Source organism: Bemisia tabaci, chromosome 6 (genome assembly GCF_918797505.1).
Source record: "Bemisia tabaci chromosome 6, PGI_BMITA_v3".
Lineage (NCBI taxonomy): Eukaryota > Metazoa > Arthropoda > Insecta > Hemiptera > Aleyrodidae > Bemisia > Bemisia tabaci.
In genome coordinates, this window is record NC_092798.1 from 7710142 (window position 1) to 7734469 (window position 24328).

Consider the following 24328-nt stretch of genomic DNA (forward strand, 5'->3'; position numbering starts at 1 on the left):
TAATTTTCACATATCTTAATTTCGTTGAAACATTTTATCAAGTTAGATAGAGAGGAAATGGTCGAAGAGATGAACGATCGATAGCAACCTGTCTCCGAAATGATGGCTGCAGATAAAAAATGGGTATGTCCATTACAAATTTTGAAACCTCCGATTTTGTTCCATTTTTCTCTAAATAATCCGATCCAAATATTTCTCTTTACTTTTCACCGAATATTATTGCTCGAGTGAAGAAAATTTAAGAATTTATGTTCGTTCTGCTGAAGTTCGCCTTTAAAATTATTTCGCAGGTTTGCGCCTTATTTTAAAAAAATAATTCCAGTGTTGGCGTCACCAAAAAGTCACTTCAACTTTTGAATCGAGTGAATATTTACTAATGCACTCCAGTTACAAATCAGGATCATGACACAAATACTTGCAACGGTGGATAAAAATGTTTGTGCTGTTGCTGTAATCACAAGCTATTGAGCATTAAAAGTTAGTTCTCCGTATTCAGAAAATAGCCAAATGTACTTCGACTGTTGGTACACCTGACGTACCGGTCTCCCTCCCCCTCCCTCACACCACTCCACTCACTACTCCACTAGTCAAACATGGTCAAACGGCATTGAGAAAAAAAAGGAGGTGTTTGCATCTTGAGGATTTGTACCCACCTACGTCATCAATGTAAATAAGACGCTCGTTGAGGGTTATGTTGACGCTGTAAAAACGGACCATAGTGTCCGATTTTTTTACTTAAATCAACTCTTTATTTAATTTGAAGCACTTTTTATAGAATGACTTTTTCCCTTAAATTACACCATTTCCAAGAAAATCGACAGGATAAAAACGTCGCTGTACCCAATGACGTCATCAAAGCCATAGATACTCTATGAAAAATTCCAAGATGCCCGAAATGCAAACACCTCCTTTTTTTTCTCTATGGTCAAACGGAGTTGTCGGCTTGCAAGTTAGGTTTACTAAGTGTATTTCAATGTTGCTGTTTAATATTTACTTTGAATTCAGTTTGTCAACTCTGCATTGGAATTCCTCATGCAACCGGTGAATAGAACGGTAGAAAAACAAAACATCAGTGCATTTCTAAGATTGTCGGAAGCGCTTTCCCCTTGTTGATTGTTATTTCGTGCATGTTTCAACGTGTTTCGCGACTCGTGGCTTTTAATGTGGAAATCGTGCATGTGTTTGTGTTGTTTCCTGTGTCTGGATCAAGCTCCTGTTTCTTAACTTGACTAGGTAAGATAATTTTCATGAAATTACCTCCCTAACCAGCAAAATCTGTCGGCATTTCCATGTGCTTAACCCTTTCTTTGTTATCAGCTTTGTTGTTTTGCCGGCGTGAGGGCGGTAATAAACGAAGGTTTTAGATACTGTCAGACCTTCGCAACGTATAATCATCGAATCTGATTGGAACAGTATTCTATCTCCTAAGTTTGTTTTGTTCTGTGAACAAGGATGAGCAGAAAATGCAACTCGTATCTGTTATCTTGCGTCCTGAATCTACATCGCAGGTTATCTTCAAGCGATGCATTCAGACTCAGTACGCAAGGAGTGTTGACTCAAGCAACAGTTCTCCTCAAACCGATGCCCATTCCGACTACGCAGTTGTCTCAATGCACATGCTTGTACCCATCAAAGTTGTTTTGTGAAAATATCTTTGGAGTCTGGTGTCATGAGCGTTTTGCTCATGTCCGTCTATGCCCTTTGTACAACAGCGCTATCGGCGTGCCGTTCTCAGGATACTCTTTCGTTAAACACTCTTCCATGCCGAACCTGCACGCACCATACCTGGTACTTACCCGTACTATATTTTCTTGTTGTTTATAACGCATGAATCTTCCTCCCATTTGCACATTTCTGGGCACTATCTCTATTGGGAAGATCCTCAAGGTGTTGCTGTAGATTAGTATATAACATAAGATCAGACTTCAGTGTACGCATGGAATAACAGCTCTGATCACTATGATCAGTTAAAGGATGTTAAGTATGATGATGGTCCTGTCAAATTTTAACCGTTTAATAAGTACTCAAACACGCCAAAATAGTTGCCTAGAGGCAGTGCTTTTACTTAAGTTCGGATTAGCAGGGAAAGTCAATATTTTCTTCCAAATTTTTCAGAGTATTAAATAAATATGTTTCCAACATTTCGCTTGTAACTTGATCTTAAGCACCTGAAAATTTCCAAGAAAACCGCCTACTTACTCATAACTTTCCTCAAAAATTACATAAATGTTTGATCGAAGGAAATTTGGCAAGTATCGAATGTTCTTACGGCGTTTTTCCTGATCACGGCAGAACATAGAATCATTCGAGACCAACGCCTATGCTGCCGTGCTTAGGAAGAACGCTGTATGAACATTCGATACTTGCCAAATTTCCCTCAATAAAATGTTTATTTTTGAGGAAAGATATGAATATTTTCCCTTGAATTTTCAGGGGCTTCATGTGAAATTGCAAATAAAATTATCTGACAAATTGGAAGGAAAATATTCATAAGTTAGCCAAGAAATTCGTGTATTATCAAAGGAAATTTGGCAACGCCTAAAGGTTCATACGGCGTTTTTCCTTAGCACGGCAGTATGGTAGGTTGGATCGCCAGGGCTAGCCCCCTAGTTATCCGAATCACTGAATGAAAATACTTCAAAAATATTCCAGAAAATCGTATTATATCGATTAAAATCCGGCAACGTTAAAAGGCTCTTACGGCGTCTTCCCCTCAACTCGTCGTCTCACGGACGAAGGAACGTAACTCCATTCCAAAGTTGTCAAACTGGCTCAAAAAATTCATTGCTTTTACAGAAATGTACGTGTGAAATTTTTATTTGAAATCGTCCTGATTTTTGCATGAAATCCGAGGAATGATCAGCGAAATCCTCAGTGACAAATGCCCAAGAGTCTCCTAACGAATACGCAATTTACGGGGGGAAATTTGGCAACATTGAAATGTTGTTACGCTCTTTCGTGCGGAAAGTGGCGAACTCTGCTACGGACAGAGCTGTTTTTTCTCGGAGCCGTGCAGGAAAGTCGGGAATTCGGCCCGGCCCACAGGGGATCGAGCCAATGGGAGAGATCGGACAGAAATTTGACATTTTAGCTTAAAACTCCGCTTATACAGAACTTCGAGGTTATGAAAGTGGTTGCATTGGGTGTCACGTGAAATTTTCATTTAGGATTATCCTTTGAAATTGAATTTGTGACGAAATAAACTTGAAAATTCGAAATTTTAGTCAAAAATTTCATGTCCGACCTCTTCTCTTAGTTCGTTCCACTGTGCGGCCGTGATGAGCGGCGAGTACGAGGAAATGAAGAATCGAGGAACCAGCTCATTTATGCGAGTCTAGAAAGCAGATCTCTTGAGAGCCAGCCAGCGTAAACAGATTCGCAGCCCCTGCACCGGTTGTGAATGTGATCCACCGGTTTCTCTCCGCTCGGTTTACGCTGCGAGCTCTGGCGCAACGTTGCCGCGTCGGAGACTCATGATCCTGGACCCTGGACGTTGAGGTGTTCGAATTAAGGGTTTAATTGTAAAATTAGGCAACCCTGTTAACGCCTCAGTTCGTTTCCACGGTACCGGTAAGGTTCAATTTGCGCTGGATCTGGATCTGGGTGAACTATTGGCACTTCTCACGGGGTAGTCAACCTTGCTAAGGAATAATGTCGTATGAGCCATCGGGCGTTGTCAAATTTCCTTCGATAAATCACGAATTTTCAGGAAAGTTTGTGTGTATTTCTATTCCGATTTCTTAGAGGATTTCGTTCGTGGTTTGGTCTGAAAAGTCCGAAAATTGCTAGGAAGAATATTTAATAACTGTAACTTTCTATGAAATGAAATATTTTCTCGGAGGAAATGCAAAGTTCGAATGCGTTTGCGGCTTTTTTATTTTGCCTGGCAGTATTTTGCCACTCGCAGGGCGTCCGCAAGACTTGGACGAATGAAAGTTACCTACAAAGGAAATATTTTGTCATCTGAAAATTGGGGCGTAGGGTGTAGAAAGGGCAGTGGCGTGGCGTGCTTCGCGATATATCGATTGCTATGCCATTTAAACCTATGGAAAAGGATCGATTAACAGGGTGTTCGCAGCGCACACCTTAGTAATCGATTATTTACCATAGGTTTAAATGGCGTAACAATCGATGTATCGCGAAGCACGCCACGCCACTGAGAAAGGGCATTTTTTGGTAGCGGTGTTTCAGGATCCCCACTGCTAATTTATTCATATGTATACTAGAGAGGAAACCATTGGGTGAATTTTCTGAAATTTATAGTTTTCAGAATTTTAAAATAATGAGGAAAATTTAGTTAACGTTTTAAGGAATTCCACGCATTTTATTTAAATGCAGTGGATGAGACGTTAACGGAGATCCTCGGGTACCACGACCAAGAAATGCCGTTTCTGCATCCAGCGCTTCAATTCTCAAGGTATGTCACGGATTTTGTTGCTCCGCGCCTAATGTCACTTGATTTCGAGCTGAAAATCGCGTCATTTCTCACTTTCAAGCGTTGGAAAGCAAGCGAGCAACTATTCGAACTCCGAAGTAGGTATGTGGTATCACGCATTGTTGAAGGAGAATCATAGCTTTTCGCCTCTCTCAAATTCCGAAGGTTAATGAATATAAATCTCGCATCGGTAGAAAAATCGCGTATTTTCCGTCACCTTGACGTGAAAATTATGTGAGCCTTTTTCAGGGTGTCTAGCATCAGGAAAACCCGAAAATATCAGGAATTTTGGCCGATCAGGAAAATCGGAAAAATCGGACGTTTTATCAGGAATTTTTCTCACGCGAATCTCCTCAGCGGAGAAGTCCTACTGCACTGCTCTTTGCCTACCGTGCCAGGAGTCGCCGCGCCGTCTTTGTTTCCGATAATTTCTCAAAGAAAAATCAGGAAAATGTCAGGAATTTTCAAAATGATAAAATCAGGAATTTTTTTATAAAATATCAGGAAAAATCAGGAAAATATCAGGATTTTTCAAAAGCACAAAATACCAGACACCCTGTTTATGATCCCAATGAATAAAATTCCTCGATATTGAGTCGGAGCCTGCGTAACTTTTAATCACTTTCAATATCGCTGGAATAATCGCGTACACGCCGCCAATTGAGCGCGTAAGTAATTTCTCAATTTGGTTACCATATCGTCGTGAAAATCGCGCTCTCCACGCGATACCGACATTAAAAGTGCTTCATCTCCTAGAATTCAACGAATCCGATGGAAATATTTCGTACTCGTATCGCATGTCACGAGATATTGAGCTGAAAATCGCGTCATTCAGGAAAGCAAGCGAGCAACTACGAGGTCTGTTAGATTAGAAACCGGATTTTGGTCATAACTAGCCCACAATGCGTCCGAATTACGTTTTCTTGAGCTTTTCTGATAGCTGAAAATATATTTAAGAACGCTACGTTCACAAATTTGAAAAATCATAATTAGCTTTGTTGGTATGTGGCTTGAAGTAAGGCAACCTCAAGGGTGTTTTGCGATTTTTATGTTTGACCGAACTTGTCTCTCTTTTTTCGGTCTTGCACTACATTTTTCAACCCACAAGGACGATTGGAGTTTCGTCTCCATATCGTAGCCGTACACTAAAGTATTGTCACAGAAAATTATCCTTTCCAAAAATGTAGGATCATTGTTAGAACGTTCAAGCAGCTAAAGGGAAATTGACATTTGGTTGGATTTTCGTTCAACGGACAACAATCAAGGGGCAAGTGTACCTGAAACTCGATGCGTGTCTACATATTCTATCAAAATTGTATGCACATAGCCTTCAGAAATATTACTCTGTTCAACAAGCTCGAAACGACCATTTTCGAGCACTTTTGCCCGCACTTCTTCCACGTGACGAATGTCAGTTGCCGTTGAGGGTAGATTCCCATACTCCTCATCTTCGACGAACTCCTGACCAGTTTTGAATCGTTTAACCCACTCAAAACAGAGGGAACATCTCATACAATGATCTTGGTAAACTTTACTTAGCATACCAAAAGTTTCGGTACAAGGTGTACCGAGTTTAAAACAAAATTAAATGTTGAGTCTTTGCTCTATCAGTGCTCGCATGCTGAAAATCGCAAAACGGACCTGACTTACTTGTATTCAAGATGACACAGAATAAACACTGATCAAAATAAACAAAATCTGTGAACGTAGCGTTCTTAAGTATATTTCCAGCTATCATAAAAGCTCAAGAAAACCTAATTCGAACGCATTGTGAGCTAGTTATGACCAAAATCCGGTTTCTAATCTAACAGACCTCGTATTCGAACTCCGGAGTAGGTTTGTGGTATCACGCAAAATTGAAGGAAAATCATGGCTTTTCGCAATCTCAAGTAACTGACTCTCATGAATATTTTGCCCGCATCTATCTATAAATTGCGTATTTTCCGTCATCTCGACCTGAAAATTGAGTGATCTTTTGTGATCTCGATGAACTGCAGGAAACCCTGCGTAAATTCCTCAATATTGAGTCGAACTACGCGTAACTTTAAATCGCTTTCAATGCCGTTGGAATAATCGTGTACATGCCGCGATTTTGCGGTGAAGTGCGCGAAATTTCTCAATTTTTTAAACATACAGCTCAGTAACTGCGCTTTCCCCGCGGCACCGAGGTGGAATGCTTGTAGTTTTTTTCGGATCTAACGAATCAGCTGGAAATAAGACGTACTTCGCGCTATGTTGATATGAAATTCAGATTTAAAAAAGCGGAAATCAATCGAGCAACTATTCGAACTCCGAAGTAGGTGTGTGGTATCATGCGAAATTGAAGGAGCATCTTAGCTCATCGCCCATCTCAAAGTACATACTGACGTTCGTGAATACGAAGCTCGCATCGATGTGAAAATCGCGTACTTTTCGCGGTATTAATGTGAAAATTGTGTGATCTTTTATTTTATCAATTTGCCGTAAATTTTCTGGAAATATCCGTACACGGCTAACACGTAATTTTTAATGATTCTACACAGTTGCTGGAAAAATCGCGTATCAGCTGCGATAGCGATACTGCAATGATTATCGAGTAATTTCTCTCATTTTTTATAAAATCAGTGGCAAAAAAGAGCACATCCGCTGTACCGAACCGGGAAGCGCGTAATTTTTCATGATTTTACAAATCCGCTAGGAATATCGCATAGTTCGCGCGAGATTGAGATACAATTCGCGGTATTTCTAAATGTTTAAGAAGCTGATATTAATCGAGCAACTTATATTCCAACTCGGGAGTAGGTATGTGGTATCACGCGAAAGTGAAGGAGAATTTTAGCTTTTCGCATTTCTCAAATTACTAACGTTGATGATTATGAAGTTTGCATCGATATATAAATTGCGTATTTTCCGTGATATTAAGGTGAGAACTATGTGATCTTTGTATGTTCTTAATTTTCTGTAAATTTTCCGGAAATTTCCGCACATACCTAATTCGTAATGCTTAATGATTCTACATAAGCGCTGGAAAAATCTCGTATCAGCTGTGACATCCCAGTGATTATCGCGTTATTTGTCACAATGGACCACTAGACAAGGTACGAATTTAAGCATTCTGATACATGTTTCCTAACCAAAATTTCACGTAAAACACGATGCGCACAACGAAAATTACCGAAATTAACTCCTTACGAAGATATTTAATGATTCTTGATGCGTGAATTGAAACCACCCGCTCATGAAAACTCAATGCTCTACGTCATTCACATCGCGCGCTAAACGTTATCATAAACGTCTCAGCGATATAAAAATCTGGCAACCTCAGTCTTGACGCTTTGGCTCAGCTATAGCAAATTACTTATAGTTTGAACAACACATGGTGGGAAAGGAACATTGCTCGATTGAGAAGCTTGCTGAAACCATTGTAGTGCGCGATTTGACTCACGTAGAGCTTTGAGTTTCTTGTGAGCGGCCAGTTCAAATTTCTCGTAACTAATGTGAAATAAAAACGTTAATATCTTCGCTAAGAGTTGGTTTCAGTAACTTTTGTTGCGCGAATCGTGTTCTACGTGAAATTTTGGTTCGGAAACATGTATTAGAATGCTAAAATTCGTACCCTGCCTAGTGGTCCATTTTTGTACAAACTCGGCGGGAAAATAGAGCATCTCTCACGATACCAAGATGGAAAGCGCGTAATTTTTCCGGACTTTTAACGAATCCGCTGGGAATATCGCGTAGTTCGCGTGAGTTTGAGATGAATTTTCCAGTACTCCTCCCTTTGTTAGAAGCGGAGGTCAATCTAGCAACTATTCGAACTCTGGAGTAGGTATGTGGTATCACGCATAATTGAAGGAGAATCTTAGCTTTTCGCTCAAATTCCTAACGTTTATGAATACATGTCTTGCATCGGTAGAAAAATCGCGTATTTTCCGCGAAATTGAGGTGAAAATTGATGTTCATAATTTTCCGGAAATTTCCGTACCGACCTAGCGGAATATCGCGTAGTTCGTTTGGCGTGAAGTTTGAAATAAACGCCGATTTTTTCAATCGATTCTTAACGGTCCAATCCAATCGCTTCCGGTCAGAGTAATATCGATTATATGGACCGCGTGAAACAGAAAGGAACCAAGCCACATCAGCTATTGCCAAATTTAATCAGGCAATTTAATTTCCTGCGTAAAAACGGTTGTACAGATTTTCGTGCAAATTTCAGTGAATTTTCTCTCTATTACGAAGCAAATTCCTTAAATTTTTTAAATGTATCCGCACTAACGCTCTCTCGTCAAAAATTAAATCGATCAGTTAAACTTGACAATAGCTGATGTGGTTTGGTTCCTTTAACGCGTTTAACGCGCTTGGTTAAACGCGGTCCAAATGGACGCATTTCTATCAAACGGAACTAAGCGCCAATTTGAGTTTCTTTTGAGGAATTTAGAATCCTGGATAGCGCGTTCTGTCAAACGGACCTAAGCGCCATGGAAAAGCATTGCGAGTATAGGACGAAATAAGCCGGACGCCCGATTCTGCCGCCAATCCAAGCCCCCCTCTACCTTCCTCACCCTATGGCGCTTAGGTCCGTTTGATAGAAATACGTCCAAATTAGAGTCCCTTTATACTGAGAGTCAAGACAATTTGAATCCATTTCTGATTGGTTCCCGTATTTTAGGCCTCCACAGTGTCACAAACGGGAATAAAGATTACATTTTCACCGATTGCAAAGATTATAATCTGGAATGGACCAGGGCATTACAGGATCGGCAAGGAACAAACGGAATGAGAGGAGGAACGGAGAAAGGCATTTGAGAATGGGCCGATCAAAGATTACGAAAAACGTTCAATTTCTGTAATCTTTATTCCCGTTTGTGACATCCATGAGCCGAATTGTCTTGACTCTCAGTATAAAGGGACTCTAGTCCAAATGAGAGGTGCCCAGTGAGAGGTTGGCGACAGGGGGTGTTAAATGAGATAAGAGATTGTCAACTCCCTGATGACCTGTGGGAAGACCGAGCTTTGTGGCGATTAGGCGTCGCACAGCGCCAAAGAGCGCTCTAAAAGCGACTCATATATATATATATATAGTCCAAATGAGAGTCGGGTATGAAAACCTTTTAATGTTTTTGGGTCGTTCTTCTGTCGAAGCGGGGCTAATTGAGCCTCTGTGGGTTGGGCCGCGTAGCGGCCAGGGGGTATAGCCCCTAGTACTCATATATTGTCTCTGAGGCTACCAGAGGGTCTCTCCCTGCCTTCGCATGAAGCACCTCTCTATCACGGAGTTCAAGTGAGGTTATACGCCAGCGCTGCCATACTAAGGAAGAACGCCGTATGAACATCAGAGAGTCGCCAAATTTCCTTCCATAAAATGTTCATTTTTGAGGAGAGTTATGAATATTTTCTCTCGAAATTTCCAGGAGTTTTAGATCAAATTGCAAACAAAATTATCTGAGAAATTGGAAGAAAAATATTAACAAATTTTCTCGAAAACTAGTGTTTAGTTAAATGAAATTTGGCAACGCCTGTAGGTTCATACGGCGTTTTTCCTTAGCACGGCAGAGCGGATAAGCGCGAAGCTGGACGCGGAACCGGAGGCGAGAAGCCAGCAGAGCATTGAGACGTCTCGTCACGGCGCACATTGGTTCCAGAGCCCGATCTAGGCGGCATTAATTCGAAAAAATGACTTTTGGAAAAATTGAAAAATAGTACAACTGGTCGACACTACATACTCTGGAGGGTATTTCGGCCAAATATCATGATGATTGGATGAGTGATAAGGAAATGATAAGCTCCTAAAGGTGAGCGCGCAGGCCGTTCTCTCTGCGGCTGTATCCATTTCCTCATTTATCTCATTCGAGTGATGTTCCTAATAGAGGTTTGTTGCCATTTTGGGCAAAGAAACAAGGTTTTGAAGGTAGAATCCTAATATTCAAGTAAATTTGAAGGTTTACGATGCTTAAATCATAACTTTAGATTAAGTCTATGGCTCTAGATAAGCCATTAGACATAGCGCTATTTTACGTTAATTTCGCGTAATTTTCCATATAAATGGCTGAAAACAACTACTTTGCCGGCCTTTGCCGGGTCTCAAGCGGCCATTTCTAGTTAGTACTAATCCTAGGCATGATGTAGATATAAATATCTTTTGCCAGTTTTTGCCTATTTGTGAAATACAGCCTTTTAAAGGTCGCCCGCTCAGCCCTCATGAGTACTGTATGTGGGACGTTACGGGTGGGCGATATCGTTCGACCACTCAGGCAATGTCAAAAAACTACTTCTTTCCATGATATTCATTCAGAAGGAAGTTTATTCAATCGGTTTTCCAAAGAATTACACAAAAATATCACTTCCATGGGCGTGCAACACTCTGAGGAGATCAAAATTTTTCGTGTTAAAAATGATCTACTACTACTAAAACGGCCAAAAACAACTACTTTGCCGGCCTTTGCCGGGTCTCAAGCGGTCATTTCTAGTTAGTACTAATCCTAGTCATGATGTAGAGACAAATATCTTTTGCCAGTTTTTGCCTATTTGTGAAATACAGCCTTTTAAAGTCGCCTGCTCAGCCCTCATGAGTATTGGATGTGGCTCGCGTGACGGGTGGGTGATATCGTTCGACCTCTCAGGCAATGTCAAAAAACTATTTCTCTTATGATATTCATCCAAAGGGAAGTTTATTTAATAGGTTTTCCAAAGAATTACCCAAAAATATCATTTCCATGGGCGTGCAACACTCTGAGGAGATCAAAATTTTTCGTGTTAAAAATGATCTACTACTACCAAAACGGCCCAAAACAACTAGGTACTTTGCCGGGTCTCAAGTGGCCATTTCTAGTTAGTACTAAGTAATCCTAGGTAGTAGTCCTGACAGAGACAAATATCTTTTGCCATTTGAAGCGAAAAAAATATATTACAACATTTTAAATTTAAGGTTGCTCTGGAAATAAAAAATCAACAGGCATTGCAGTTTCGTGAATTTTTTCCTGCTCACTGGTCAAAATGGTTTGATAGGGGCGACACCCTTTTATTGAATTTTTATACTGCCATTTCTGAAACTGCAACCAGAAGTAGATTCCAAAAACAGATCGTGCTGACTGGATGCTTCGTGAAGTTATTCAATGTAACAACCCCCCCCCCCCTCCTCAACAAAAATAACCATCAGGGTCTAAATATTAGTAAAATAGTAGATCGCTCTTGATGACCATAATCATTAAATTTGTCAAGATTATCATAGTTCAAGCACAGAGCCACGTTGTCAAATTATTAATCCCGTGTTGAGTGCGAATTTGCTATTTTACGCATATTTACCATATTATGGTTAACGATAGGGTCAAATCGACTTTAAATTCGTGATCAGCGACCCAAAAAACACATATAAGCATATGTTGCACGCTGGTAAGGGTGATATTCTAATTAATGCCGCCTAGATCGGGCTCTGGAACCAATGTGCGGCGCTCAGTGGACCGAGCTCAAAGAAGAGGTCAGACATAAAATTTTTGGCTGAATGGACCACTAGACAAGGTACGAATTTTAGCATTCTGATACATGTTTCTTAACCAAAATTTCACGTAAAACACGATGCGCACAACGAAAATTACCGAAATCAACTCCTTAAGAGGATATTTAATGATTCTTAGTGCGTGAATTCAAACCACCCTCTTATGAAAACTCAATGCTCCACGTGAATCACATCGCGCGCTAAACGTTATCATGACAGTCTCTGCGGTATAAAAATCTGGATACCTCAATCTTGATGCTTTTGCTCAGCTATAACAAATTGCTAATAGTTTGAACAACACATGGGGGAAATGGACATTGCTCGATTGAGAAGCTTGCTGAAACCGTTGTAGTGGGCGATTTGACTCACGTAGAGCTTTGAGTTTCTTGTGAGCGGGCAGTTCAAATTCCTCGTGACCAATGTGAAATAAAAACGTTAATATCTTCGTTATGAGTTGTTTTCAGTCATTTTCGTTGTGTGCATCGTGTTCTACGTGAAATTCTGATTTAGAAACATGTACCAGATTACTTAAATTCGTACCTTGTCTAGTGGTCCATTGTCAATCACTGGCAACCAAAGATAATCAATCTAAAAGCGAATTTTCGCGATCGAATGTCATTCATCAAACGAATTGATCAGTGCTGAGTGATGCCGATGATCGGTGATGTCAGGAGCCAATCAGAGCTCAGATTTTTTTCCTAAATGAAATTAAGAAGAAAATAAGAAAACACGAAACACTAAAACACAGAAATTGCGAAAACACCAGACTTGAATTGACAAAACACAACAACAGATAGAGATGACAGAACAAAAATTTTGGTGAGAGATGAAGTTTCTGACATCGATTGCATCAATTCAAAAATCGAATTCAAGTCCCGAGGTGAATTCGAAATTTCAAATTGATGGATTTCAACGGTCTCTGGTGAGACCAACGAAGAAGTCGAATATCATTGAACAAAAATGCACAATCGTCGAATATCATTCAACGGTGAATGATATTCGATCGCGAAAATTCGCTTAAAGATAATTTAGCTACCACTCATTTAATTGTAAATCCAACATGGGGAAAAAAATTGCTAAAGTAACATCCCGGATGTTAGGAATCTGCGCGACAACTCTTGAATGTTGTCATGGACACTCTGGCTGTTAAAGTAACATCCTAGCTACGTTGAATTAATAACCGTAGCGTTCTTATTAACATTCAAGAGTTGTCGCGCAGATTTTTAATAAGTACCCCGGCAATTTTTTTTTCCGGTGAGGAGAAGGAGGAAACCCAGCGATCCTTAGACTATAGGCTAATGCTATCAGCTTTCTAAGCAAATCTATCTGGCTAAGTTTAAGTTGATTAATGTAAAAACACTGTATTTATTTAATAGATTGATTAATCATCGAAGTATACACATAAAACTTATAAAATTAAAAAAAAGTTTAATCTAATTCTTACTCTGTAAAAAAGTCAACGAAGATTAACGATAGAAGAATGACCTATTATTTTTTGAATACCACAATTATTTAGCCCCATTACTACACCAAAAACTGTTGAACTAACAGCCAGGCTCATTAATTTTTCATTCTAGGTATCCTCTAATACCTAGTTTAAACCCTTTCCAACCGAAGAAGTAAAAAATATTCTAAACCAATGAATAAAAAGTAAATAACAGAAATCATACTATTCTCAATCTTGCTGTTTATTTCTTCACAAATTGAATTTCAAGGATTGATTCTTGGAGGAAATTTCACGGAAAAACTAATGGAACCACTCTTGAGCTTTTTTGTTTCATGTTTTCGAAAATATAAGTTTTCAAACAGTGGCGCGGCGTGCTTTGCGATATATCAACTGATCGGCCATTTAAACCTATGGAAAAGAATAGATAAACGGGGCGTTCGCAGCGAACACCTTAATAATCGATTATTTACCACAGTTTCAAATGGAGAAATATCGATGGATCGCAAAGCCCGCCACGCCACTGTTTTTAAAATTTTCCGGATTTTGTCCGACTTCTCCCGTTGACTCGATCCGGTGTGCGTCGGCCGGTCGTTGCGCCTTCGGACCGGCCGCGGCATGTGAAGAAAGTGTGAAAAACTCCGAGGGGGAGGGGGGTGGGGGGGGCAGACGAGTTAAGGGTGTCTGTGTTTTCGTGCGAGATCAGCTCCACTTTCGGTCGCATGTTAAATATTTACCGATGGGATCTTAGACCCGCTCCACGTTGTCGGTTTTTTTTTTTTAAAATGCATAGTGCCCAGACCGGGAAAATTAGGCACTTATTGCGGAATGAAAAATTTCAGGGTGAAATCTGGGAATCCGTCCCAGAAAGCGGGAGTCTCTTCTTCTACAGCTTAGAGACTAATTGCTCCTTTTAATTTCTTTTGACTTTCCTCCAGGCAATTTTTTTATGAAAATAAGACTGAGTTTGTTCGTTTGTTTTTCTTGCTTTCTTCGCGTTGAAAGGTTGGCTGCTTTAAGAGCTCTATATTTCGACATGTCCGAACTCCCCCCTGTTTATGATAAGATACTCCAACGGGCTGTTGAAATTGATGGCCCAAAGGCTATAGATACGGAAGACATAGGGAGCCTGTAGCGATCCCATTGGTTGAAATGGGTCGTTCTTATAGACTGAGGGGTAAATGATCGACTAACTATAAGGTCTCTCGTGAGTTATTGTTAGTTAATCTATTACCACAATCTACCTCCTTTGTCCATTGCAACCACCAGTTTCCACCAATACTGCCTTGCTAAGGAAAAACACCGCATGAACCCTCCGGAGCTGCCAAATTTCCCGGTAAACTTATGATAATTTTCCCTCCAATTTTTCGGGTAATTTCGTTCGCAATTCCACCTAAATTTCCTGACAGTTTCAAGGAAAAATATTCATACCTTTCCTTAAAAGTAACCATTTTATCGAGGAAAATTTAGCAACTCTCGAATGTTCATACGGCGTCCTTCCTTGGCACGGCAGAACAGCGGGCTGATTATTGGCGTTTATAGACAAAGCTATAGACAAAGCTATAGACAAAGTAGACATAAGGAGTATAGCGATCCTATTGGTTGAAACGGGTGGTTCTTATAGACTAAGGAGATAAATGATGGATTAACCATCGGGTCTCTCGTGGGTTACCGTTAGTTAGTCTATCACCTACGCTCTTTGTCCATGGCAACCAACCGCTTCCAGCAATATTATCCCTCCATATATTTTTTGTCCTCTTTGTCTATTGCTTTGTCTATCAATTTCAATAATCAGCCCGCAGGATCCCTCCATATATCTCTTTTGTCTTCTTAGTCTATAGCTTTGTCTATGAATGTCAAGAATCAGCCCGGAGTCCTGGTGAGGGCGCGTCTGCGTGGATTATGTTTTCTTCCGGCTGGACGCGGCAAGGCTGCGGGAAGCTCTGGTCCGTCTGGCGAGAACGGACAGAGCTCACGAGCTGATCTTTCCATCTTTCCGGTCCCGCGCCCGGGCGGCTGGCCCGGCACCACGGGTTGGAGGCCCGCCTTCGCGAGTCGCCGACCGTGACCGGACACTCGGAAAACTCCGCCGCTAGAAGAAGCCGTAGCCTAGAGTCCCTTTATACTGAGAGTCAAGACAATGTAAATCCATTTCTGATTGGTTCCCGTATCTTAGGCCCTCACAGTGTCACAAACGGGAATAAAGATTACATTTTCACCGATTGCAAAGATTATAATCTGGAATGGACCGGGGAATTACGGGTTCGGCAAGGAACAAACAGAATGAGAGAAGGAACGGAGAAAGGAATTGGAGAATGGGCCGATCAAAGATTAGAAAAAACGTTCAATTTCTGTAATCTTTATTCCCGTTTGTGACTCCATGAGGAGGTGTTGTCTTGACTCTCTGTATAAAGGGACTCTACCGTAGCTCACGAGAACCCCAGCAACGCGAGCTACCGAAATATATTTTCGAGAGTGTTATTTGCATGATTTGGCAACACAAGGTTTCTCGGTGATCCCGAGGAGAACAATGTAGAGTAAAAGACTAGAAGATCGAGGAACTTCAAGTACCTATTTAGACATTAAGTAACTCTATAAAGGGAAACTACATGGGGGATTCAATGATAATAAACGTAGATGTAAACTTAAGTTAGGCTTCAATAAATTAGTATGTAAACAAGGCCTTCGGGCTATGCTCTGTAAAGCATAGCTTACACCACGTAAAAATCATATTAAATTTATTTGTAAAAAAAAAAAAAAAAAAAAAAAAAAAAAAAAAAAAAAAAAAAAAAAGTGTTTAGCCCAAATATGGTTCGCATTCAGCAAAAAGGATTCAGCGTGATTCGTTGTTGCTTCTTCATAAAAAATAATGAAGAATCTCCCACAGTAGCAAATGGCTTTGGCTTTTCACCAATTTTTTTTTAATTTTGAAGGAAAATAATCGTGTAAAACTGTATACTTGTTTTAACTGTTTTTCAAAGAAAAGGAGAAGTTGCAAGATTTTGAAAACACTGTAGTCGCACTGGTTCCGTTTTGCCAAATGCGATCCATATGCGCGTGTGGAACAACTCATTTCTACCGAGGCACACTACGTTAGGGTGCCCTTACACACGGATTTAATAGTATGCCGTATTTACGTTATCCAAGCTTCCACATTTTTACGCACCCATCTCCTGACTTACTTCAAAATTTGTCTCCCAATGTCCCAAGGTATGAAGTTTTCATTATTGATTCCATTGTAGACAGCCTCTGACCCTTAAAAATTCTCGCCTCTTCCACCTTTGAAAAGGTCTACTCATTATTTTACGCTGGACAGGCGCGTACTTAAGCATTTTCTGGGTTGATTCACTATAAATTCCTGATTACATTTGGTAACCTAGTTTTTTTTTTCGAAAACTTGCAACGTCGCAAATCGATGTATGAATGTGTTTTACCTCACCATCGGTGATGAGGAAATGTGTAACCGCGCATGGCACGAGCTGCTACAGTGTAATATCAGCGGCGATAGTGATCTTCTGCCATCAAGTCGAAGCGACACTCTTGAAGGCGCTCTGAGCAACTATTTCACCACTGCAGTATTGCACAGTATCAGATGAAAATGAAGGCGCTTCGACATTTGTTAAATAATATTTTTCGCACTATCTCGGAATAATCGCAGCAGATTCAAAGCGTTCACATTCGTTGAAAATCCACCTATCTGCAAGGAAGAAAATTCGGAAAAATCAATGTTTAGTTGTCGCGAGCGTCCCCCTCCCCCTCCCCCTCCCCTCATTCTCCCCTCCCCATTAGCGGAATCGGCTTAATTTGAGACCTGTTAACAATGTTCGACGGTTTTGAATTTGTTTATTGGATGCGGCTCAGAAAGCACCTATTACGTCAGTCTTTTTAAAGTCGACTCGTGCGTTTTTGACCCTACACGCTTCATTTTTTCATGGCGAAAGAGCGCTGCCGCCCTGAAAAACGCCGCATAAGCCGCCAGGCGTTGCCAAATTTCCTTTGACAAATCACAAATTTTCAGTTCGTGAATACTTCCCTTCCGATTTTTAAGAGGGGTTCGTTCGTAATTTGGTCTGAAAAGTTCGAAAGTTCGAAGGGAACATATTCATAGCCTTCATAAATAAATATATTCTGAGAGGAAATTTGGCAACACTCGAGTGTTCGTACGGCGCTTTTACTCAGCACGGCAGAGCGTGGAGACGGCCGGCGCACGGTGGATCGAGTCTATGAGAGAGGTCGGACATGAAATTTTTGACTAAAACTGCAAATTTTCAAGTTTAAATTGTCGCATTTTAAACTTCAAGGAGTGCCTCTTAACGAAAATTTAACGAGGAAACCAATGGAACCACTTTTAGAACCTCAAAATTGTGTATAAACGGAGTTATAAGCGTTTAAAATTTCCAAACTTTGTCCGACCTCTCCTCTTGACTCGATCCACTGTGCGGCGTCTGGTTCGCGTCGCTCATCGCGTCATCGTGCCCGTTGGATCCTTCCCGCCGGGAAACGGATCCCCGAAACAGCGCTGCCACGCTAAGGAAAAACGCCGCATGAGCCTTCAGACGTTGCCAAACTTCTTCTGATAGAATAAAAATTCCCGACGAAACTTGTGGAGATTTGTCTCCCAAATTTTCAAAGATTTTACCTCGCAATATAATCTGCAGCATCTGAAAATTTCAATGCAAAATACTCACGAATCTCCTCAAAAATGAATGTTTTATAAACGGAAATTTGGCAACATTCGGATGTTAATACGGCGTTTTTCCTTAGCTCGGCAGAACGGGCCCGCTCGTGCGTGGGGGGGTGGGGGGGGGGGGGCTGTTTCCCTTAGAAGAGTGTGAAATGCGCGAGCCGCCGCCGCCGGGTGAAGTCGAATAATTGCGCCGCACAGTGGATCGAGTCAATTAGGGAGGTCGGACCTGAAATGTTCGACTAAAACCGCAAATTTTGATGTTAATTTCGTCAAATTTTAAATTCCAAGGGGTCCTTCCAGAAGAAAATTTCACGAGGAAACCAATGGAACCACTTTTAGAACCTCAAAGTTTCGGATAAACGGAGTTATAAGCGTTTAAAGTTTCCGAATTTTGTCCGACCTCTCCCATCGACTCGATCCAGTGTGCGCCGGGGGGGTTGTGGAGGATAAAAATCCCGCGCGCGCGTAATGCATGAGCGCGGTTCATGATGCATCTCCGGGTGCATCCGAGGCCGCGGTTTCACTGACGGCGCGCGAGGCCGCGGTTTCACTGACGGCGCGCGAGGCCACGGTTTCACTGACGGCGCGCGACGCGGAGTTCGCCGCGATCGGGTGCGATGATTTTATGCTGAATCTACAGGGATCCAAGGTTTAACCTCTAGGCTACCAATGCGCGCTCTGGATATAGTAATTTAATGTATATTTTACTGTGAAATGTTCCGATACGTTGAATGAAATTGAAAATGTCGCACCCGAAAAATGTGCCTGAAACCTTGAAACACTTGATACATAAACACACATTTTCAAAACAGCTCGGAATGATATGCCGCGGATGAGGATGTGAACGAGAAGAATCGTGCCGCCTACCGAACTCGTCTGGTGCGCGGCACAACCCAGTACGTGGCGTCGTTTTCTGACTACACAATACTCGTGCGCCGCACCATTTTCTCGTTCTGCGCCTCAAGCTCTTTTTTCAGTGCTCTTCCTCAGAACGGCAGTACTTGTCGACACAAGCACGAAGCATCCTCAATCCAAGCGATTCGATTTTTCAATTCATTTTATTCCAAAGTGAACTTTTTTAGTGTTTTTTCCTTTCAATTTTATTTTTTACGTAACCGCATAAGTAATGCTCGCGTGTCTTGTACCTCTGCTCACAGATATGCCACTGCGCCGCGGACGTTCACATCCATATTTGTGGGTATCCGTCGATGATACTCTCAATTTTGAGCCGAAGAAATCGCCATGAAAGATTTGAGCAAAGGCTCATCCATCTAGTCAGCTGAAAAAACTGAAATGAACTTACCCTCTGGAAAGACGGCACCCCAACTGGACGATCCCAAAATCAAACGGGAATCAATCGAAGAAGAAGGGTTGCACCCCGAAGTCAGTGAAGGTGGGTTTCTCGCAACTTTTGACCATGCCAAATCGATACCATTACCACCCCAATCCAAGCGTCCAGAACCGTTCGTTCCCCTGATCAAAGAGGAAGCTGACAGCGAAAATGAATACTCATCGCCAGCGCCTTTACTGCACAGGCCTTTACTGCACAGTAGTGACAAAATAGAGGATGAATCGTCTCAGATGCCTCTAATATCTGAGGCAGAGGATCTGGATGAAAAAGTTAGTTTCGTGACCGAGTGTCTCGTCCCAACTGTACTCAAAGTCGAAAAAGTCCGTGCTACGAACCTGAATGATGAATCGAGCAGCATTGCTGTAACTTTTTCAGAATCTGAGTTGCTAAAATCACGGAAGCTATCCGTGAAAATTGTGGATCTTTTCTCCAGATCCGATCGTCGACTTGGGAAAGCTCATACTAATTCTGCATCTTGCGAGTGCAAATATTGTAGCGAGGACGGCGGACTTTCGCTTATCGACGGAGGTACCCCGAATAACTCGAGGGGGAACGTACCGTCGAAATCTGGGCAGGCACTTTTGCGTTCAAAAGAGAATTCCGGAAGTTCGGCACAGCTGACGGACGCAACAGCACCTCTTCCTGAAAACATAGGAAATTCCGATGAATATTCTACCTTCGTTAGTAGAGGAGACCCGCACAACTTCGACGCAGCTCATTCAGGATCATCGTTGCAGCAGAGGAATGTTGAGACGCGATCCGGAATGTTGAGTTGCAATCAGTGCAACGCAGCTTTTAAAAGGAAGAACGGTTTCGTTAGTCACATGATGAGTCATACGAGCTTGAAACCGTTTACTTGCAGTGAGTGTAATGCATCTTTTAATCAAAAGAGTGATTTACGTGAGCATATAATGACTCATGCTTTTGAAAAACTCTTCAGTTGCGATCAGTGCAATGCATCTTTCAAAACAAAGCGTATTTTAAAGAATCATAGAATCGTCCATACGGATGCAAAACCATTCAGTTGCAATCATTGCAATGCATCTTTCAAAACAAAGCGTATTTTAAAGAATCATAGACTCGTCCATACGGATGAAAGACCGTTCAGTTGCACTAAGTGCAATGCATCTTTTAAAAGGAAGACCGGTTTGGTTAGTCACGTGATGAGTCATACGAGCTTGAAACCGTTTACTTGCAGTGAGTGTAATGCATCTTTTAAATTAAAGAGTGCTTTACGTAAGCATATAATGACTCATACGGATGAAAAACCATTCAGTTGCGATCAGTGCAATGCATCTTTTAAAACAAAGCATATTTTAAAGAATCATAAACTTGTCCATACAGATGAAAGACCGTTCAGTTGCACTAAGTGCAATGCATCCTTTAAATGGAAGAAAAGTTTGGTTCTTCATGTGATGAGTCATACGAGCTTGAAACCGTTTACTTGCAGTGAGTGTAATGCATCTTTTAAATTAAAGAGTGCTTTACGTAAGCATATAATGACTCATACGGATGAAAAACCATTCAGTTGCGATCAGTGCAATGCATGTTTCAAAACAAAAAGTATTTTAAAGAAGCATAGACTCGTCCATACGGATGAAAGACCGTTCAGTTGCACTAAGTGCAATGCATCTTTTAAAAGGAAGACCGGTTTGGTTCGTCACGTGATGAGTCATACGAGCTTGAAACCGTTTACTTGCAGTGAGTGTAATGCATCTTTTAATCAAAAGAGTGATTTACGTGAGCATATAATGACTCATGCTGATGAAAAATTTTTCAGTTGCGATCAGTGCAATGCATCTTTCAAAACAAAGCGTCTTTTAAAGAATCATAAATCCGTCCATACAGATGAAAGACCGTTCAGTTGCACTAAGTGCAATGCATCTTTTAAAAGTAAGAACGGTTTGGTTAGTCACGTGATGAGTCATACGAGCTTGAAACCGTTTACTTGCAGTGAGTGTAATGCATCTTTTAATCAAAAGAGTGTTTTACGTGAGCATATAATGACTCATACGGATGAAAAACCATTCAGTTGCGATCAGTGCAATGCATCCTTCAAAACAAAGCGTGTTTTAAAGCAACATAAACTTGTCCATACAGATGAAAGACCGTTCAGTTGCACTAAGTGCAATGCATCTTTCAAAAGTAAGAACGTTTTGGTTAGTCACGTGATGAGTCATACGAGCTTGAAACCGTTTACTTGCAGTGAGTGTAATGCATCTTTTAATCGTAAGAGTGATTTACGTAGGCATATAATGACTCATAGGGATGAAAAACCATTCAGTTGCGATCAGTGTAATGCATTTTTTAATCGTAAGAGTGATTTACGTAGGCATATAATGACTCATAGGGATGAAAAACCATTCAGTTGCGATCAGTGCAATGCGTCTTTAAAAAAAAAGCGTTATTTAAATCAACATAACCTTGTCCATACAGACGAAAGACCGTTCAGTTGCGATCAGTGCAATGCATCTTTCAAAGAAAAGGGTTGTTTAAAGAAGCGTAGACTCGCCCATACGGATGAAAGACCCTTTAGTTGCGATGAGTGTCATGCGTCTTATAAATGGGAGTTTGATTTAAAGGTGCATTGTTTTAATAAACATTCGAGTAAAAAGACGGCATTAAGTGTTTAATTTGGAGTTAGTGATTATTCCCTGCACTTAATCTTACTTCATTGAAAAAAATACATTTATTTAATATCCTTAATATACTTGCGGGTGAAAAGGCTGTCCGGTCGAAGCTCTTTGCGAAATTTTCATAAAAAAGTTGACTGTGATGTTATCTTAATTAGAGTATAATCTTCGGTGATTTAAAATAAATACTGTATCATTAAAGAGGAAGCTTTCAATATCAGAAGTTCTAAAACGATAGGTTTTTTAGCATATGTATTGGTCGTTTAGAGTTATTTAAGGTAAACTTCCTCGTACGTTTAAAATGAATACATTTTCACATAGTTTTACCGTATCCTCTTGTTAAAAAAGTATACCTACCGTATAAGTTTTCACTTTTTTCGCCTTCAGTTTGTCATGTTTAGCAAGTAATTAGTGTTTCACCTCCTGTTGTATCTTTTTCTGCTGAATATAGATTTAGATCTTAGATTTAGAATGAAAATGTTTCAATATTTTCTCATATTAAGAATGAAAATCTAATCTATTATATCCATGACATTTCTTCACCTTTAGCTGTTTTTAATCGACAATTTTATTCGCTTCCTCTCTTTCGCAGCCCCCCCCCCCCCAACTAAATCTGTATTTTATTAAGTTTGGAATATCCAAATGAATGATTTGTCAAGTTTCAAAGGTTAGTCTGAAGAGAAAGTAAAATGAACCTGATTCCTCTAAACTTCAGTGCTTCTTTTTCCGTTAATATTGTAGAAGCATGGTAAGTAAAAACTACGAACTCACTAGTAACTGACCAAATTTCTATAGGTGAAAAATACAGTCAAGATCATTTTTACGTAATGCGTAGACATTATGCGAGTCCTTTAATCTGATCCGTCGATTTTTTCTGGTATAACTTACTCGTGCCATGATATTTGTACAAAGAATACGTTTTCTCGCTACGGCCGGCGGCGCCGAACAGTGCATCGAGTCAACTAGAGAGGTCGGACATGAAATTTTTGACTGAAACTGGAAATTTTAATGTTTATTTCGGCACATTTCAAATCTCAAGGACTGCCCTCAGAAGCAAATTTCTCGAGGAAACCAATGGAACAACCTTTAGAACATCAAAGTTTTGTATAAACGGAGTTATATGCGTTTAAAGTTTCTAAATATTGTCCGACCTCTCCTATTGACTCGATCCACTGTGCGCCGGAACTTTTTTTATGGGACGTATTTCTACCAAGTAGAACTATTCTCGGGAGGGAAAGATGGGGTGCGTTCGTGGCGAGGTGGATAAGAAACAATTTGGTCAGGGGGCGTGATACCTTAAGGTGAAATAGAAAAGGGGGATTCTAAATTCTGCGTAAAGAACTATGTGCCAACCGAATTTGCTGGGACGCACGAGCCGGGGTCAATTGGGCATGGCAGAAGAGCGTTGTAGACATGGCTATACTGAGTTAAAGCGGATGAAGGGCGACAACATGGACGGTTTCGTCGCCACTGACGTCACTGGCGCTTTATTTTTTGCATGAATTCTTACCGCCCAAGAACTAATTAGCACGACCAATCTTTTACACCCGCGCGATCTTTTCGTATATAAATACGTCCAATTTTCCAATTAAATGCATGAAAAATTTCATTTTTCATTGAGAGTTTTAAGATCGCACGGCAGGGTAAAGAATCAGCACATCATAGAAAATATGCCATCATAAAAATTTCAAGTGAAAAGCGTTACACCTAGTATAAAAGTTCAGAATCAACTCAGGATCAGGAAATCAGCTTTTATAGCTCACAATAAAGCCAATAAACACTGACTTCCTGCTAAAGGTAAAATCATTGTTAAGTACGTCTGGTTTAGCAGGCATCTAAATATTAAGAGCGTTGCTTGGAAGTTTATAATGTTTGATTTTACCCAAACCCCCTGTCACCTCTTAACGCAGTGTCCCTGAACGAAGAAGAATAAAAATTGAACTAAATTTTGTAATAAGGAACTGTTATCTCCAGCCGATCCATAAAGGCCCTATAATCCTCTATGCTCGAGGAAAGTAATGACACTTACCCTGTTTCTAAAATTAGCCAGGCACGTTAGTCACTGCAATGGACCTGTTGCAAACTTTTGCTAGAGCAAAAATAAGAGTTGTTTCTTGTAGATAATGCCTCAAAAATCACGATGAGCGCATCGGCAAAATCTGAAATGCACTCATAACTTCACAATCTGCGTAAGAAATTTGCGTTTTCTTAAGCTTCCCGCTTCAAAAACGATACTACGGCACAGGTGAACATTTTGTTAGAGGAGTCGCTCCATCGTCGGCGATATTCATCATGGCCGACGCTTGCGCG

At 40.7% G+C, this 24328-nt stretch overlaps 1 protein-coding gene across 1 annotated transcript; it reads left to right on the forward strand.

The window, feature by feature from the left end:
• The first annotated feature begins 909 nt into the window (after positions 1 to 909).
• Positions 910 to 24022, forward strand: LOC109033469 (uncharacterized). The gene is made up of 2 exons (XM_019046101.2): positions 910 to 1233; positions 19192 to 24022. Exon 2 carries the CDS (start codon positions 19328 to 19330, stop codon positions 22016 to 22018), a length of 2691 nt encoding a protein of 896 aa, XP_018901646.2. The 5' UTR covers positions 910 to 1233; positions 19192 to 19327; the 3' UTR covers positions 22019 to 24022.
• The last annotated feature ends 306 nt before the right edge of the window (positions 24023 to 24328 follow it).